Source organism: Orbicella franksi, chromosome 4, assembly GCF_964199315.1.
Source record: "Orbicella franksi chromosome 4, jaOrbFran1.1, whole genome shotgun sequence".
In the NCBI taxonomy this organism is placed as follows: domain Eukaryota; kingdom Metazoa; phylum Cnidaria; class Anthozoa; order Scleractinia; family Merulinidae; genus Orbicella; species Orbicella franksi.
Window position 1 is genome coordinate 20,592,877 of NC_138148.1, and position 19,220 is coordinate 20,612,096.

The 19,220-nt window shown below is 38.9% G+C and overlaps 3 protein-coding genes across 5 annotated transcripts in view; 2 read left to right on the plus strand and 1 right to left on the minus strand.

Annotated features, from left to right (window-relative positions):
- Nucleotides 1–19,220, plus strand: part of LOC145485612 (uncharacterized) — a 194,857-nt gene that overhangs the window by 125,581 nt on the left and 50,056 nt on the right. The window lies entirely within an intron of this gene.
- LOC145483714 (carbonic anhydrase-like) lies at nt 386–13,449 on the minus strand. Of its 3 annotated transcripts, none has more exons than XM_081462261.1 (4): nt 13,382–13,449; nt 8,156–8,307; nt 5,566–5,781; nt 386–1,196 (listed from the first exon to the last, which is right to left on the minus strand). In XM_081462261.1, the coding sequence occupies exons 2-4, from the start codon at nt 8,272–8,274 to the stop codon at nt 386–388; spliced, it is 1,146 nt and encodes a 381-aa protein (XP_081318387.1). In that variant the 5' UTR covers nt 8,275–8,307; nt 13,382–13,449. The 3 variants fall into 3 exon arrangements, with proteins under 3 accessions (XP_081318387.1, XP_081318386.1, XP_081318388.1); XM_081462260.1 differs by lacking the exon at nt 13,382–13,449 and adding an exon at nt 9,217–9,760; XM_081462262.1 differs by lacking the exons at nt 8,156–8,307; nt 13,382–13,449 and having other exon boundaries at nt 3,554–5,653.
- Nucleotides 12,084–16,256, plus strand: LOC145483718 (transmembrane protease serine 6-like). The gene is made up of 4 exons (XM_081462268.1): nt 12,084–13,476; nt 14,493–14,714; nt 14,862–15,035; nt 15,765–16,256. The coding sequence occupies exons 1-4, from the start codon at nt 13,308–13,310 to the stop codon at nt 16,205–16,207; spliced, it is 1,008 nt and encodes a 335-aa protein (XP_081318394.1). The 5' UTR covers nt 12,084–13,307; the 3' UTR covers nt 16,208–16,256.

A 19,220-nucleotide genomic window follows, 5' to 3' on the forward strand; every position in this document is an offset into this window, starting at 1 on the left:
AAAGATATTTTTTAAGAACTGACTTTCAAGGCAAAAAAAAAAAAAACGGGTCACGGAGAATGAGAGTTCCCTACTAAAGACAGATAGCTTGCTTATAAATATCGGCAATGGATAATAAAATATTATTGACAAAGATTGTTTTGACCCCTGACTGTAGCCGGAAGTTTATCACTAAGAACTTCTCCTTCATTTCGTAAGTCAGCCCGAAGAGCCTTGATTTCCTCTGATTAAGAACATTTGAACGACAGCTGTTAAGCTGACAACAGAACATGGAACGTACCCCATGGACACTTACTAATTGTTAGTGACTAGCTGCAAAATAATCTGATTTTGAAATGCATTACGGTTTGTCTGATATAAAGGTTTCAATAAGCCAGTGTACTTCTTAATCCACTGGGAAAGTCGAACGTATCACTCGACCGTTCAGCGGCATCACCTTGCGATAATTATCAACAATATTCGGCCCAGTCGTCTGCCAGAAGGGAAAGCCACGCAAGGCTCGAAACAGCTCCATTTGTTTCCTTGAAATTGTAATGGTTTCTTTCAGCACAATCCACGTGACGCTTTCAGAACAAGGAGGCGTAGTCAACGAGCCACTGTAGGTCCAGTAGTCCTTGGTGCTTGGGATCAGAGACCCCGGATCAAAACTAGACTTCATTTTGTACTTGTCGTCTTTGTACTGGACGCGTGGTAGGAGATCGCAAATAGGCGTCAACTTTTCACAATCGTCGCAGATTTCAAGAAAGACACCAATCACGGCCAGACCATTCTCCTGCGTCAGAGCGGTCTCAAAATTCTCGTACAAATCAACGTTCCAGTGAACCAGATGAAGCTCAGCTGGGTAAGCTTTTCCATTCACCAGATGTTCGGAGCCTTGTTTATCGCTGGCACCCCAGTGGAAGTGAAATTGTTTAAACTGGTATTTGTGAAGCAACGGCCCACCGCTCAGTTGATAACCATTTCCTGACGAATGAGACACCTCCACCGAGTGACCATTGTTCGTGATGGTATATGTGCTGTCTTTCATGTAAAGCGCGTGGAGAGGGGTCTGGGACAGAGTCGGGTCATGTTGAACGCAAGAAGCCTGGATATCAATTGGTGACTGCTTTTTACCGGCTGCGGCGGGAAAAGTGTTTGCCCAGCGGTGAGGCCCATGGAGGATAGAATAGTCCCAGACATGAGCCGAACCCGTCATCCTGAAAAATATAATCAAAAATATCAAGCTACAAATACTTGGACTTTAACACGCAGTCAAATGCAGCGAAAAACCGGGAAAACACCAATAGAAAGCAATGGTGAAAGTCGTGCTTGGAATTAATCATCTGAGGAAAGCTAATAACTAAAATACTTCATGTTTTCATCCATACACCGAATGCAAATATGGCGGATCACTCGGTCAGCGCCCGGGATGAGTTGCATGAAAGCGAGGCTAGTGAGGCTTTGATGTTTTGTTTTGACAATGCTTCCCAGAAAAGTCTTGCTTTGTCGTCGATCTGGTCTGTTTTATTTAGCTGTGGCTACGAGCTGCTGTGTTTCTGAACGCCACGAGAAGGGATATAAATTTTCCACCGTTCGCCTCTTAAGCTTAGGGAAAATAGTGGATCAATGCAATTCGTTGAGACGAAGGAAAGGAGTTCACGATCGCCGCAGGAACTAAAGTTTGTTCGCTACATTTCACATTAGAAGATCTTAGAAAAATCGTTTAAATGACGAGCTTATGTGGTGTCTGGTGGTGTTCCAACACGATTTACATGGCCAGTACCTTCCCCAAAGTAAAGAAAAGCTCCTCTTGAAAAACATCCTTTGTCTCAAAGGAAGAAGTTGACTTCGCGTCCACTCGCACGGAATCGCACGAAACAAATACTACGGTGTAATAACCAAGCGAATGAACTTCAACTGCCCCCATCGTTGTATCCAGTGAATGCTTTGAGCCAAATGAAAACGACTTGGAGCTAAATGCGGTCGCTTACACATTTTCTAAGATCTTCCAGCCTGAACGAACAAACTTTAACAGTTCCTTCGGCGATAGTAAACTACTTACCTTCGTTTGTTTTCCCTGAGAGGCGACCGCGGAAACGAAAAAAAAAAAAACACTTTCTCTGCTGTGGAAGATTTCAATTCCTTCTGGTGGCATTCAGGAACACAACAACTTATAGGGAGGGCGAAACAAAAACAGACCAGATCGACGACGATGCAAGACTTTTCTGTCACAACAAAACATCAAAGCCTCACTAGTCTCGCTTGCGTGCGACTCGTCCCGGGCGCCAACCGAGCGGTCCGCCATATTTGCATTCGGTGTATGAATAAAATTAATTCATTCATTCATGTTCAAACAATTTTTTTAAGAGCAAAAACTTAACTTTGATATAATTATGCACAACAAATAGTTTTCCCCCAGTTCTTCAGGTCAGAATTTGGACTCATATTTAACATAAGCCATATTCGTATTCGAACTTATAGCTGGCAACTGAGGCTAATGCGGGGAGTCTTTGCAAATGCAAATGACATTAATCTCTTTTTAATGATAACTTTTCCCCGCATGAGTTTCTTCTAGTCCAAAAACCGAGAATACAAACATGGCCTATTTAAAAAGAGCACAGTGGGCATAATTAACGCAGGTGAAAAGGAACTATAAGAGTATTATAACTAAAAATTGTCTTAAAATCCTATTTGAGCGATTTCCATTGTAAATGTCTCAAAATACTCTATAGAAAATTCTTTTTAGTTATAATTCCCAAAATAATTCCAACAGAGAGCTTTCGGGATGATATTATTACTTAGAACCCCTTCACAGTACATGGGCAAATATCTGTCATTCTACAGTAAAGTAATGACCGCATTGTTGTTCGTGTAAATAAAGGTTGTCGTAACGATATGACTCTTCTTATCGTTCAGCTGCAAATGCAATCTGTTTACAAGCAAGAGACTAGATCATCGTCCCTTGCTACAAGAGAGATTGTTAAACCTAACGAGAAACCGGCAGGATTCAAAATCATTGCGCTGAAACGGGACAATTTTAATATTCTCGTTTTCACTCATGCGTTCCAACACAAATATTAAATTAGTGCATTGTGAATGGACGACTTTAAATCAGTCACTTTCAAGGATCCTCTGATATTACATTGCATTATAAAGCATCATTAAACTCTCCCAAGACAGCTCACAGCAGCTCGTATCGTTCGACTACTTTCACGCCATATCAGTTCGCGAACACTGAAGTGGATAGCTTTTTGTTTGACTACTGATCTTGAACTGCATATATCGCATACATAACGACCAAATGAGTAACTTTAAGGTGTCGGTCCGAACGTTTCTAATAACATTTCGGGTTTTGGCATGCCTTGTAAGACAATAATCATATTCATAGACCTACAATAATCAGTTTGATTCAAAAAGTCAATAAGTGGCTTCTCATTTTATCAGACGTTTTGTACCTTGATGTTCGCCACATGAGCTAGTATCACTAATACACTAAACGTTTTGCAAATGTACAGCTAAATGACCGAATATGAAGGAGGGTATCCATCATTAAAATAATCTGTATTTTATTTACCTGACTAGTGCTAGACGTCTGGTCGTGAGATGCACATCGAATACATACGCGCAAATAGCGCCGGGCAAACTTTGAAGTTGTTTTGTACTGAAAAGGTTTTCCGGTTTGTATATCGTGTAGCATGAGGTTGTCATAGTAACACAAGAATTTGAAGTGGAAGTTATGCCCTTCACTTACTTAATTATCTTTCACGCGTTAACACATAGAGAGTAAGATAAAGTCTACACACGAGCCAGGTGGCCTATCAGGCCGGTGCATATCTCTGGTTTCAGTGCCAAGAACCGAAAAGGAGTATTTCTACTCCCCCTGGATGGGATGCTAGTCCATCGCAAGGTTACCTCCCAGCATTAAATTCGCCGGTACCCATTCATCCACCTGGCTTGAAAGAGGCACTGCGAGAGTTAAGTGTCTTGCCCAAGAAGACCAGCCAGGGATCGAAACCTGACAACTCGATCCGGAGGCCAACACACTAACCATGAGGCCACCACACCTCCACAACACATAAGGAGTATTGGAGTCAAAGTATCGAGCACTAGGTTTCTAAATGATCGCTACGATAGATCTCTGCAGAAAAAAGTTCAGCGACCGTTGTAATAATATTGAAACCACTCTCCAGCAATCTTATAGCGATCTTAGCGATCATATAGTAGTCATCGTAAGGATCGCTTACCTTTTTCTGTTGCGATCGCAGCGAACGTGGAGAACGTAAAGGAAAGTAGCCTTAAGACTGATACAATATTCTTACCTTATGTTACGGTGGCTCAAAACAGTTTCCAGCACTTCCCAAGACTTAGATTTTGATGCCGGTCGCTATAACCACTCTTTATCAGTTGATGCTACAATCATGGTATCAAAAAAACACTCACTCAATGGTTAAGACACATTTTCGCGACACAACAGGTTACAGTAGCAAGAGTATGACCTGCTAAAATACCCTTCATATTACAATCGTGGTATCAAAAAACCGCCCAATCATTCGTGTAATCACGGCTTGAAACATTCGAAAATTCATACAGCACATCAATTCTGTGATTTTCAATACCTTCTTTAGGCAGTCGAATACAGTCAAACCTGGATTAAGCGGACGTCTTCGGAAAATGCGCTATTTATATAAATTAGCTTCTATACATAGAGACGTTCGTGCGAAAATCTATTCTATGTAATTTGTTTCTGAGGTAAGATATTGAATACTTGCGTCAGAAACGCAACGAACAAATAAGAAACATTGCTAATAAAAATTAAAACTAATCAGTCTGTGAGGAAATCGTTGCACTTCCAGGTCGAATATAACTTGAACTTCGCTACGACTATGAAAGCCTTGTACATTGGTAAGCGGATTCACAAAAAGTCCAACAGGAGCGAGTGAATCTCCCATCCATATCTACAACTTGGATTTTCCAAGTTAAATATGGGTTTCCCCGTACCGTTTTTGAAATACAAGTACTTCAAGCTAAAATTAAGAGTGTTTTTAGCAGGTCCTACAGTTGCTATGGTAACCTATTGTGTCTCGAAAATGGCAACAAAGTGTACCCAAATGATGGGGAGCGGGGGCGGGTTGGTACTATGATTGCATCAACAACTGATAAAGAGTTGTTATAATGACCCATCAACATCTAAGTCTTGGAAAGTGCTAGAAATTGTTGCGAGCCACCTTAACAATTAATCTACGAAGTTAAAGCTGGTAGCAAGTTGCTTCACGATATAAAACAATGTTAGTACAGGAGAATGGACAATATTCGTATTCACGGTATTGGACTGGAACTAGCTTGCAATGGAGGCTCATACGGGGGAATATCACTAAAAAGAAGTGAATGACATTTGCATTTGAAAAGACTCCCCGCATTAACCACAGTTGCACGTTAGTTCTACTCAAATATTGTCTGTTAACCTTAGTGGCATATCAATTTGTGCACAACAAATGGCCTACTTTACATTTCCTTTTCTTTCGTTAACTCAGCTATTTATATATATTTGGCTGTTATGAAATATAATGGTAGTGCAGTGTACACAACCTCTTGGTTACTTCATCAGCCACTCTTGATACCAACTGATCAATTAAACCAGGAGGCAGGTTTAATTCCTGGGTGGGTTGTGGAGCTTCCGGAGCGGACTCAGAGGACTGCGCAGACGGACTCGGTTCAGGTCTCCTGGTTTTCTTCTTTGGAGGTGCTGCTACAGCTTTTGCTGCTTGCTTCGTTAACCGTGCAGATCGCTTGGCAGGCATTTTGCTGCAAAACAAAGTCAAGAAAATGAGAACTAAGACATAAGTAATTGAAAGCAATAGAATACTGCACCTTCAATGACACTTCCCTGACGGGGCTTTTCAATGACAATACAAATAAAACAAAAAAGCAAACACATGGATTAAAAGATTGTGAAAAAGTATATATACATAAATATTACAAAAAAGGAAAAATGCTTTATCACGTAAGAATGGCAAAAAATGATAAAAAAAAGTCAGTGATTGATTTATCTTTAAGGTGAAATTTAAAGAAGAGGTCGCCTTAAGTCTAGGGTTTTAAGGAATAGGCAAACAAGCCAAAGTCTTGATAGAGAAACGGCGTTGACCCAACAGCTACAGCTGACGAACGTACTTAGGACACTTACATAGTTTGGGCAGAAATGTTCATTTATAAGTGTTGTGAATTAGGGCCTATTTTTCACATGAGCTCGGTAACCGGGCTGGCTCGGTTACTGGGACACGTTTTGTTGTCTGTTCATATGGGAAATTTCAGCCTAGGATTAAATTCAGGGCCCGGTTGTTCGAAAGCCGGTTAATGCTAACCCAGGATTAAAAGTCAATCGAAGTATCCATTTTTCTTGTATAAAAATGCTTTTCACTGCTTTTGTTTTGCGTAGTTTGAGATTTTTCAAACTCAAACCTGAAGGACAAACGATGTACACAGAAAAAGGCACCCAAAAGTTACAAAAACTGAAAAGAAAATTCTCCGGCGCTAATCCTGGGTTAGCTTAATCGGGCCTTGTACAACCCGGCCCAGAAAACAAAACCAAAATGACGCCAAATAAAGTTGAAACTCTACCAATAACGTCAATTAGCGTACTTCTGAACTGGAAATACATACGACTCAAAAATTACGCCATTTTGGCCGCTATGTTTGCGAAAGCGAAGCTATTTTGTCAAAAAAAGTTTCGTCCCGGTTACCTGGGCTTGAGTGCTCATATGGGAAAATTTTCATCTACTTCGTACTGTTAGTAGAAAGTAACTAAGGTGTCGTTTTGTAAAGTACTTCAAGTAATTTTAAGTGGGCAAATAAGCTCAATTAGCGACTTGTGAGCTTTGTATTGTAATGTAAGTCATGTTTTGTTTAGCAATGTAATGTAAGTAACGCTGTAAGCGACTGTTAGTAAGTGACCGTTAGTATAAGTAAAAATAAGTACTAGTGTTTACTAGCGATTAATCCAATAACTACAGTAATATAATAAGTAGAGAGATGTTGAGTAATGTAAGTAGAGTGATGTAATGAAAGTTTAGTCCTGTACGAATGTTTCTTTAAATCCAAAAAAAAAAAAATCTCGGTAACCGAGCTGACCCGTCTTCTCATATGAACACATGGAAATTTTTACAAAGGAAATTAGAGTGAGACGGCAACACGGTTGACCGGGCCCATATGAAGAGGCCCTGAATCACTGACTGTAGTTACTGAATGTCCAACAGACCGTGCAAATAACGGAATAAATGAAGGAATGAATGACAAACCATGCCATCGCAATATCGTCCAAGAGCATGATTGTCCTTTATTTTTATGCCAAACAGATATCACAACATTCGAACAATATTTCCCAATTTGGGTTCTTAATTCCGATATTCAGTTCTTGTGTTTTTTAAAATCAATACATAAAAGCATGTGATTGATTGGTCGGTAATTTTTTTCGTTTCTTTATTTTTCATTAGTCACCAAAGTTGCAATATACTGAGACTACTGAGCTTTCAGCTCTTTCGTCTTTCCGTAAAGTTGAAGTTCCATTGACTGAGCTCATTGACAAAGGACCCCACGTGTAGTTTGACGTCATTGTATATTATCTTTGCTGCGTCACGAGGCAAGACTGTTTTGAAACCAATATACTAAATACAACATGCAATGAAATAGTCCAGCCAGTTGAGAAAATTACGTTTTTTGTACGGGGTATAACGCTTTCCCGTCTTAGTTCTCAGTTGAGTTCGTCAAGGCAACAAAGCTACTTGAAACAAATAAAGTCGCTTCTTAAGCAACAAAGTTTACTTGCAATTATGACACTCAATTCACTGAACAACTCTTAACATTCATTTACGTAGTTTTCTGAACGATAACATTCCTGTTCAGTTAGCAAAGCCCTTTTCCCATCACTCAGACACTCATGTAAAGACCTCGGTCCGGCGTCAGCAAGGACAAAATATGATTATAAATGTTGATAACGGACTTTTTCGTTCAGCTTATCCCAGCACGGGTAGATAAATCATGTTGCTGAATATCACGTAAATGGAACTTGGAACTGTGTGCATACGGGGACTTTTGAACAATACGGCTGTGAAGATTTACAATTAAAACTATGTCCCTTTGCTAAACAACGCAGCAATAAATTAACTAAGAACATTTGGCTCACCTGCAATTGTTGATTAACCCAAGCCTGAAGTGAATCACCACGCACAAGCAGAACTGCCACGTCTCACATGAGGGACGGCGGGGGTGCACCGGAATTACCTTCCTCTTCACTTTGCACATGCTCAGATGTTGATACACTGTACTGCGATCCCACTTGATTTGGCGAACCACAGAACAAGCCACAAGGGTACAACGTTGAATTTCAAAACAGCCAAATACGTATTTTAAATATTTGCTACTAAATGTGCTTACAAATATAATCCAAAGTTATAGATATGTACCAACAAAGTAAAATTCAAAATGTTTTTCAAAATTTTAGCAAGAGGAATTTATGTTACGGATCTCGTGACACCCATTAAGCACAGAGTGACAGAAAGCTACCAAGGGGAGATTGGAAGCATTTCACAGAACTCTCGAAACAACGAAATTATCCAGTTTTAACATGGGGCACAGTAAAAACTCCCTTCGCATGAGTCAAACAAGAACTTTTACCTCTTAAAAAATTTGATTATCTTGTAAGAGTAAGACAAGAGAGCGAATATCGACAAGCTAATTTTTTTCACGTCAACTAGTTTCTAAGGACGCGATTGCGTTACTATCCGTCACGCTACTGACAAACAAAAGCAACGTGTTTAAATTACCGCAAAGTTAAAACCACATTCATTTTAGATTTTCTTTGAACATAAAAAAGATATAGATACTACAAGTTCAACAAACAAAAATAACTTTTTTCCTTTGCGTGTTTTTTTCTTGATAACTGCCTTATGCTTTAAGGGTAATTTTTGTTTTCGATCATGTAAACTTGAAATTTATGTTCACTTCCACAATTTCTTTGAAATATATTTGATCCGGTCCTTTTCCGTTACGGATTTCTTACAAGAAATCATGTAGTCATGTATACAAAAACTTAAACTATCTCATAACTCTTTCTCTGAGGGAACAGTTTGATCAAAGACTAGTTCGTGCACCACGTCATGGAATACAAACAGTATGAATATTTCTCGCTCAAAATAAAAATGAGCTATTCCGACAAAAAGCAAATTTAATGCGTTAAGTACTTACAAAGCACCAGGAAACCTGCACATGGCTAAACCCACAAGAAAAAGTGGTTTTCTCGGGAAGAACATGACAGCGCACTTTGAATCGTACCAGTTAGCACGTTTTCGTTTCACAATTTTGTTTTGACACGTGACCGTAACACAACTGCACCCTCACGCTTGAGTACGTGACAACCATCAGGCAACCCTGAAACCTCGAGTTGGACGTTCCAGTTTGAATTCCAGCTGGACTTCTAGCTGAGCCTTAATAGCGTTTCGGTTAAACTGGATAACGCTCAGGTTAGCCCGGTTGAAAGATACTCAGCTTAGCCTGTTTAGAGTCAAAAAATCTGTAGTCTTACCAACTCGATTTCCAACTCGACCTCAAACTCAATTTTTTATCTCTATAATTTACAACTGGCAATTCTGAAACAATTGGTTACGAAGTATAGCAATTTTACCACACGTGTCGTAATTACATGCTTACTACATTAGACATAAACAATGATAATACAATTATTTAATCTATGTCATAACAGATGATAATTAACTATAAATAAATAATTTCCATCCAGCCTGAAATTTCCTTTGCATGTTGTTTCTAAAGGCTCTAGTTTTCAGATATATCGCTAAACTCTGATACCAAGGCAACAGATTTGTCATTCTCACGTTCTTTAAAGTAAATATCAAATAGAATAAGAAAATAAAACGAATATATAAAAAATACCACTTTTGACAAGTTAGGTTAAACAAGACAGAGAGAAGAAAAAGCCGTGACAAAAAGAGAGAGATAAGCACCCTTTTGAAACCACGCAAACGTTTCTGCGTTCAAACAGGTTGTGCAAGTAACTTTCGTGGGCACAAAATTTTGTGAAAGGAAGCGGTTGCTTACTTATATTCATGTTATATTAGCAACATGACTTACGGCGGGCTCAACTTGACTTCATTACGAATTAAGCATTGCCGTTGTGAGGTCGCAAACAAATCACACAAATACCAGGGGCTGATGGTTTAGGACAAAGTGTGAGGAAAGCCTGGTCTTGCCTCACTTTGAATCCCCCATCCCTATCATCACTCCGCTCAAAATCATATCGCTACATCCCAAAAGGCGGCTAGGGGGACTGGGTTTTGTGAACTGCGACTAAAGACAGGTTTTACCAATGCATTGCTGTAAACCTCAATCCTCCGCAGGAAAAAAAAAATGGCGACTGGTAAATTTACCCATAATTCGTAAAGCACGAAAACTTAAGCAACGCTCATAAAAACGTAAAGAAACTGAAGTTCTAACATATTCAAACCTAGCATACACTATGTCGTTAGCAGAGGGACAAATGTTGCAAAACTGACATGACTTTCCTCGTACTTTATGGGCTGTTTAAGGCCGCTATCCTTTTTCCCATGGAATATTCATCCATGAAGTATAACTTAGAGTTAGATGAATTCCTTTCACTTCCATAGGTCAACATTATTGACAGACATAATTTACGCGAGATTCATCAACGTGGGTGGACTGTTATGGCTCGTAAAGGACCCGCTGGGATCTACATCAGGCAGGCCAAACCAAGCGTGCAGCAGTGGCAAAAGCCTGGCAATTCTACCTTGTTTACCCCAGTTTCGCAAAAGAAATCTGTATTTGCGAGAAGTTATCCCACCAGCCCGTTAGCCGTATTTCCCTAGCTGTTAATTATGCCATTTTAATTAAGTACTTCTGGTGTAAAACTTAACCTTGTTGTGGACTAATCAACAAAGACATTCACCGAAGGGCCATGCACAGATCAATATACTTGTATAAACCACTAACTAAGCTGATAAAGTTACAATCAGATTGAATAATAAAAAATAACCTCGGATTAACTTGATCATTAGTGCGGGTAAATCGCTTCATCCTAACCACTAGATCAAAGATCATTTCACAACGGCAGGTTATTTTTGACACTTAAAATGAAAGGTTTCCGACAAACATAAGCTGCGGGGTTTCCGCTTGTTGTTATGGAAAGGGAGGTTCAATTCGCAGGTGTAAGCGAACAGGGAACATTCTCGCGAAAGTGATCTTTGGTTGGTAGTATGGAATAAATGTCTTACAAACGGCATAACCAACGAGAATTGCACAGAATTGACAGGTAAGGTGTCCTAATGATGCTAAACTGTGTTGTGAATAATATTGTTTTGAGAGGTCTAAGTAAGTACATCTCTTAACGAAAGATTTCATTTTGTTTAGTTTTTTCACTTTTGGCGAAATCGTGTATGGTGTTTTGTTTGGCGACGTGTTAACCGAAATATTTTTATGTTCACAACAAATTCGTAGAATTTGGATTTGATTTCCAGATCAGAAATTCTGATAAACGGGCACAATTCAAAGCACATCCTCTGTAAAATATATCCTCCGCTTTTTAATAAACGTTTTCGAATTTTCTTAATCGCGAAAACCTAAATGGATTATGTGAAACAATTAAGATATTAAAATACAGGCGAACAAAAAACTATCTTGCTTAGTAGCACTTCTTTTGCAAATCCTTCCTGTTTTTTTTCTTTTCAATAAAGACAAACGTCCAGAAAAGTTATTAACATCTTTGACAGACTTCACGACTAATTATTTTCGTGTAGCTGTCAAAAGATGCAAATTAATCGGCAAAAATGTCCTGAGCTTGATTAAAAATTGCGAGGTTTTTTAGGTGTTATTTGCCGAATACAAGCTGAATTATCTCACTTAGCTGTGTCATCTCTTTCAAGACAATGTGATTTATTGCACACAATCAGCCTTGCCATATAAACATCTATTACTGTGTGAGCTGAAATTTAACCACTTCCGAACGCTTTGTATTATTTTTTCATCTTTGAGCTTACTGTGTAAAATTCAACTTACGAAAAGAATATTAACAATTTTCACGAGGGGAATTGCAGTTATCACTCTGCGGGAATCATTTTGAATTGTTTAAGACAAGAAACGTTCAAAATAGTCTTTTCCTTCTTTTATTCGAAAATAACCAGAAACGACTGTGCGACGAATTCGTTGAAAAAAAAAATTTATATTAAATGCGAATTCAGTCGAGAAATACAAAGCACAAACGGTTTATAGCGACCGACGAAAAAATTTTAGTCAAATCTGAAAAAGCAGCGTTTTACTTGTAAGTTCACAAAGAGAATTTTCTGTTATTGTTATTAACACACATGGATGCCAAGTTGCTGGTGTTCTCGGCGCAAGTTCAAACCGGTAAACTTTGACTTTTCATTTCATTTTAGTTTTGGAATTGTTAGTTTTCCCACTATTTGTTAAACGCAGGCATTAAACATTATCCTTGGTTTTTTTGTTTTCCCTCTAAGGATGACCATCGAACTGTGTTTTTTAAACTTGTGGCAATTTTGTTTTCCAACATCATCTGTCACGGATACATCTTTAAGCTAATTTGCTTTTCAAAGAAGGAATAATTTAAATGAAAGAAGGAAGTTTGTATTGTGTCGATTCCGACAGCAGCTGGCTGGCATTCAAATGCTGTTTAAAATGAAGAACTGGGCCGAGATATTGAAACCAAGAGCATCTCGATTGAACTATTTTACGGCAATAATTTTTTTTTGTTAAAACTAAAGAGAAATGGGTAAAAGAAACTAGCTCGACGAGGCATTTTCACATTTTTAACTTTGTACAAAATGGTATTTCGAAATATTGATGAAAATTTTGAACGTGGGGATTGACATTGAAATGGTTTTGTATATAAATGCATTGAATAAGACCAGTTAGAAATTCTTGCTGTTATTCCTTGTTAATCAAGCAGTCGACAGGGCCTGGTATAAGCAAGTCAAGAGGTATTTTAGCTCAGGAAACGCACAGATGAAAGATCTTCAAAAATGAACTTTTTAATGGGAAAACGTGCGAAACCGTAATCTATTGTATTGGACGAGGTGTGAAAATGCATTGTATAAAGACGATTGCAATGCTTAGGTGATTAGAGACAGAATTGTTCTTAGGTTAATGTTCATTTTGCTACAGAAGAGCCCATAATATTACTAGTGTTGATAAACTCTCTAACTGTTAATGTATTTGAAGGAAAGCATCCTCGGTTCTAATATAATGAACGCCTACAATAAGTTTGAAATTTGCATTTGTCTAACTACACTGACATGGTTTATTTCAAGTCATCACTGTTCCGTAACATTGCCTTAGTAATGAATCTTTGGAGAAAGCAGCGTCTCACCTTGCTAGCTGTCACAATAATCCAAGTCAGCTGCGGTGGCACAACTCTTCTTGGTGATAAGTTGTCGGTTTACCGGGCGGAAAGCTCGCCTAGAGGTAAGTTGAGTGAGCACTCATGTACGCAAAAATATTATTGGATGCTAAAACATAGAAAAAATGTAAATTTGGTGTAAACACCTGCTTAAAATGGCTTGTCAAGGAAACTTAGACATTGGAGCTCTAATTAAATGGAGGAATTGCCATCTTTTTTTCACAGAAAAAGGTAAAAAAAAGGTAAAATACATTTGTAAACCACGTAAACGTATTTGCTTCATGTCTTGTTGAATTTTTCTTCCCATAGTTATTACGGCTATACCTGACCATCACTGTCAACAGCGTCCATTCATAGAGCCTTTTGCAATTTGACATTTCACCTTTTTTCTAGATATTGATTTGTCTTAGCGGTAATGAATGAGCTGAAAGTTGCTAACCATGCCTTATGAGACTCGAAATTTTCTGTTTCAATTAAAATTTGTCTTAATATCTCTGCTGGCCAACTTTTCTTCCCGAATTTCTTGAAACCTACGTCGGAGGAATTTGAAAACGGCCTTTTCACTCTAAAAAAAAACAACAACATGTTTTCCGTCCACATTACGCCGGAGAAATTTAAAAACGCAACAATCACTGGTCATTTTGGATTTGTGTTTAAGGAAGACTATGTCAGGGAAATCAAGTGATAATCTTGACGTCATCTTTTTTTGGAAAGCTTCGTTTTCAAAATGTTTTCCGTCCGCACTAAAACGCAAAACCGACGTTTTCATCTTCCTCAGGTTTGAAGAGTTTTTTCGAAAAGCTCTGTTTTCGTGAAGGATTAGGGTGGACGGTAGGCCTGGCCGTAGAAATAAAGCTGTGTTTTCAAATTTCTTTTACGTACTGTGGACTGGGCTTAGTCGTGGTGGTAATGTCGCACGAAGTCAGTGAATCAAATTAAGTCAGTCTTGTTTAATCTTGCTACTGGAAGATATCTTTCACCCAGAACAACAATAATTTGTCAGACCCTCTTGCGAGGTTATATTTTATCCACAGGAAGTTTAAGCATCTAAAATCATGATCCTGTTTGCTTTTGATTAAAGATTTTCAATCATGTGGAAAACGATTTCTCCGTCCCCAAACCAAGAGGTATGGGAAGGCGTGGACAAGATCTCACGTGATCAGCAAGCGAATAGTGGGTGGGAGCATGAGTGGTGACGGGGCGTGGCCATGGCAGGTGGCTCTCTTGCTGGATGATACTCAAGTGTGTGGCGGCTCACTCATCAAGTCTAACTGGATTTTAACTGCCTGTCATTGCTTCACAGGTGCGTCACTGAATACGTCCTCCAATTTAAATCTTTTTTTACCAGGTACTTGTAAAAGTACAATTGCACTCAGACCTGTGTATCGTGCAGCAAAGACAGCATATGTGACTAAAAGGAAACGATGTTTTTTACTTTGCTTTCCCGCAGATTACAGATCATCAACGGATCCGACTCGTTGGAAAGTTAAACTTGGTGCGCATCAAATTCCTTCGGAGACAGAATTTGAAGAAACCAGGGAAGTGAAGAACATTATTATGCACCCAAAGTATTGGGGCAAGACTGAACAGGGAGTTCTTGTTCAACCTCCCGATTACGATGTCGGTGAGTGAAAAATTGAACGGAAATAATTCTCTGAAGAGCATAAAGTAGTACTATGAGCTTATTGACTGAACAGGACGGCCGGACGGCAAAACATTTGTCACCAGGCTTGGACGTGTAGACCGAGCGCTGGGAGGTTCATTGTTTCTTACCTGGAGTCAGTTATTTTGCCGTCCGGCCGTCCCACTCAGTCGAAAAGTACTTTGTCATTTCACGGCAACCCGTCAGGCCTTACACACTGCAGTTCGCATTACGGTTTTCCAATAGCAGTTGGGCAAGCGGAGCGGTGTGTTAGTGTGGTCAAAATTGTACTTTTGACGAAATTGTATATCGAGTATCTCCCCGGGGTTCTTTGAGAGCTGAAAAGAGATATCGTTCCCCCTATGTTAACTTTTTGGTACTCTGTATAATTGTTAATCGTCTTGCTTGCATCCAAACAGAACGTAGAGCACAATGTAACACAACATATATTGGACCAGCACGGCTGACTTTTTTGTCCAGTTTCATTGACCTTACGTGATAATAATAATAATAATAATAATAATAATAATAATAATAATAATAATAATAATAATAATAATAGTAATAGTAATAGTAATAGTAATAGTAATAGTAATAATTATAATTATAACAACTTCTTTCATACAGCGAGTCAATCGTATCAGGTAATTGCTTTATGATTAGTTGAAGGACGCATTTGCATCAACGTTTCCTTGCTTTCAACACTTGCAGCTTTAATTGAACTTTCAAGTCCCGCCATTTACAATAGTCACGTGCTCCCAATTTGCCTCGCCACAGCTAACATGGTATTTCCTCCCGGAAAGACCTGCATCATAACAGGATGGGGGACTAAAGGGTGGAACAAGCCCCCGTCTAACTTCCTACAAGAAGCTTCAATTCGTTTGGTTTCGAGAGATGAATGTAACGAAAAGAATTCTTACAATGGAACTGTTCCTCCAACGGCTTTGTGTGCGGGCTTCAAAGATGGCAGTATTGACGCATGTCAAAAAGATAGTGGTGGACCGCTGGCCTGTGAATACGACGGACGCTGGTATCTTTTGGGCGTCATATCATGGGGAAAGAAGTGCGCACTTCCAAATAAATACGGAGTCTATGCTGATGTACGAGTGCTGCGCACGTGGATCACAGACGTTATTCAACATTTAAAACAATAAATGGAAGAGATAAAAGGCAATTTTGAGTGATTGTGTTTACCAGATACTACACGCGCTCTAATTGGTAAATTTAGCCGGTCCTATTCTACTCTACGGTCCGCCAAAATTTATAGCTGTTTATGTTCCCAAAATGTTTCGTGATTTATTATAGAAATTAAAAATTTAAGTGTATTAAAACATGCTTACAACTTAACAACGATTTCAAATTGGCTCCTTTTGCTTTCGACGTTCGTCAGAAATTTGAAGCAGTTACGCTTTGCTTCATTTTATATAGACTATAGATTTCGTCAAATTGCTATTTTCGTGTTTTGTCAAAGTGAGCCTAGGCCAGGATTCCATATTGCCGTGCGTATTATCAGTAATAGATCTCAGAAGACGTCTAAACGTGACGCTTAGTGCATATTATTTACACATTTTTATCGTTTGTTTGATATTCCCATGTCTTAATTTTACTCATATGTGCAAAAACTTTAATCACTTTTTAAACTTGGAAATTATCTCAGAGAAATCGAAATGTCGTTTTTCATCCCGTGAAATTATCCTAAAATCAATTTGACTGTTACGAATATAGAAACTGATATGTCAGTCGTCACTCTTCCGCGGCCCAAGGTGCAGGCCCTGGGAAAGAGACTGGAGATGACTAACATTTCAGGCTAGTGTTTGTACATTCTCTTCCCCAGAACAACCTTTCCTTTTTGGCAGGCGGGGCCTGGGCGAAAGGAAAAGGTGGATATAGAGGCAAGATTCTTGGACTAAGATTTTCACTAATTAATCGCTGGTATCACTGACTGGTTGATCTCTGACTGTAGCCGTTCGATCAAATCACCTGCAGACCTTCCGTAAGTTTAAACTGGCTTACAAGGAGAATTTTCGATGACATCCTTTCGTGACGAAATGTACAAACGCACTTCCGGTCAGAATTTGACTTCTGCTTAAAAAAAAAAAAAATTAAATCTATCGAGGTTTCTGGATGCTGTGATCGAAGAGATTCGGTGAGAGATCATTAGTGGATAAGTTCGGAAAGAAGCAAGCTTTGAATTAGGGAAAATCTTTGCTGGTAACGCTCAGCAACTGTTCAGCTGTATAACCGAGTTAAAACTATACGAGGTTTTAACGCTCAAATGAAATAAAATGCACTTCGATAAAAATTCCATTTACCACCCTAAAGGTTGTAAATGGAATTTTGAAGGTAGCATTGAGGTAGCAAGAACATAACAAACACGGTAATTCTTTTGCAGCTTCCCATGAACCAAAGAAATTAATGTGACGTCAGTCTGGGAAACGATATCTTACTCATTTTTACAGTAGTTTTACTGGCCCCAATGATTACGACTTTTTTGGAAAATCTAACATTGAGGAACCCATTCGCGTTTAAAAGGAATCTCGGCTAAAGAAAAGTTTTGTTTGAAATCACAAGTCGGTGTTTGTGTTTAACTGATTCAGTGATTTGAAGTGGATAATTCTTTGCCTGTTTTGAATGCCGGACGTTTCACTTCTGCTATTATGGGATTTCAAATTCCCGCGCGCCGCTATGTAAGTTTTTGCAAAGCGTGATGGAAGATATGACGTCATTACGCGGTTGAACGTTTTTAAAATACAACATTGCGTCAGTCTAGAGATGTAAAGGTGCTTCTAATCTTTTATAATTCATATTCAGGGTGATGTAAAACAGGGTTCCTATGTATGTGCAGTTCCAACAAGAAATCGTCTTCTATAGACTTCACATTAGCAGAATTAGGACTCGAGTAGGAGAGCGAGATCGAGGACGAGAACACCTTTTTAATTCTAGTTTGTAGTCTTCACATAATCACGTCACATACCCACCTTATCCCATGAGACACCCTCTCTGCCAAAAAAACCAACATGAAGAGCAAGGGCTCTTAAAAACGTCACTGGTTTGAAATTCGAAGATCGTACTCGTACTTAATCTCGTATTCGTAGCTCGATCTAGAGGTTCCTAATCAGATCTCTGACCACGCAATGACGCCATAAATTACAATTAAATAAACCTGACGACGCCCAGGCGATTTAAATTGAAAACCAATATTCTTATCCGAACAATAAGAGAGACTAAAAACACCCAAGATCAATTAAAGAGAACCATTATTCTCGTGCATTCACTAATGATTTTCGTCAAATGGAAAGCTCTGGGGATACGTAAGAAGTTCTTTGCTCTCGGTTGAAGGCCAGTCGAATTCAAAACCATGTCAAAATTAAAGTCCCCCAAAAATATGGCTCCCTCGTCATCCTTTGAATAACTCGTCAACATCGATTCAATTTCATCGGAGAAAACAGAAGCATCCGAATTTGGTGGCCTACAGAGGCTGCCAAAGAAGATTTTCTTGCTTTTAGGCGGCGCAAGTTCAAACCAGAACGCTTCAATATTTGAGCTACTTTCATTGTTTACCAGGTTGAACTGTAGATGGTCGGCAATAGCTGGTTTTCACATGACGTCACTAAAATTCTAACTACAAAACTATTGATCTTCCTGAGATTTTACTTTAATGATGTATAAGAGCAGCTAAAAACTAACATTCACACAAATTTTCGCTCCGAATGGGTTCTTGGTTTTGTGATTCACTACGCTTGAATTTCTAAGCTTCTGCGTGACGCGGCATTTACATGACGGCCTAAAGAGCTGTCATGATGGTTAAAAAAGTGACTTATTTCGGGGAACTTGGCTATCTGAACAGTTCATGCCTTAAAAAAGTATTATTTTAATGTTTTATAGTTCCTCGAGGGATAAATTCACGCTTTTGTGTCAAAACTCAGTGACAGATGTTTCTGTTGGTTTCCGGCCACCATATTGGTGCCCATACGGATGGGCACCAGCATGGCGTCTCCATACAAATCTCTATAAATTTGGGTAAAAAATTTCTCCGCGTATCTCGCATAAGAAAAATTGCTGTGACCAGAATTTTGGCGAGAGTCTTTGCATATTTACCTTCTTTCATTTCCCAGATTCTAGACTTTATCTATTGACCGGTTTTGATTTTTTATTTTGATCTATTTT

Excerpts from the sequence above, each read along its gene's own strand:
- LOC145483714 (XM_081462261.1), bottom strand. The coding sequence starts at position 8,274 with ATGTGCAAAGTGAAGAGGAAGGTAATTCCGGTGCACCCCCGCCGTCCC. Across the intron at positions 5,782-8,155 it reads GGGTTAATCAACAATTGCAG|CAAAATGCCTGCCAAGCGAT; the intron begins GTGAGCCAAATG and ends TTTGTTTTGCAG. Across the intron at positions 1,197-5,565 it reads GCTGATGAAGTAACCAAGAG|GATGACGGGTTCGGCTCATG; the intron begins GTTGTGTACACT and ends TATATTTTTCAG.
- LOC145483718 (XM_081462268.1), top strand. The coding sequence starts at position 13,308 with ATGGTTTATTTCAAGTCATCACTGTTCCGTAACATTGCCTTAGTAATG. Across the intron at positions 14,715-14,861 it reads TGCCTGTCATTGCTTCACAG|ATTACAGATCATCAACGGAT; the intron begins GTGCGTCACTGA and ends GCTTTCCCGCAG. Across the intron at positions 15,036-15,764 it reads ACCTCCCGATTACGATGTCG|CTTTAATTGAACTTTCAAGT; the intron begins GTGAGTGAAAAA and ends CAACACTTGCAG.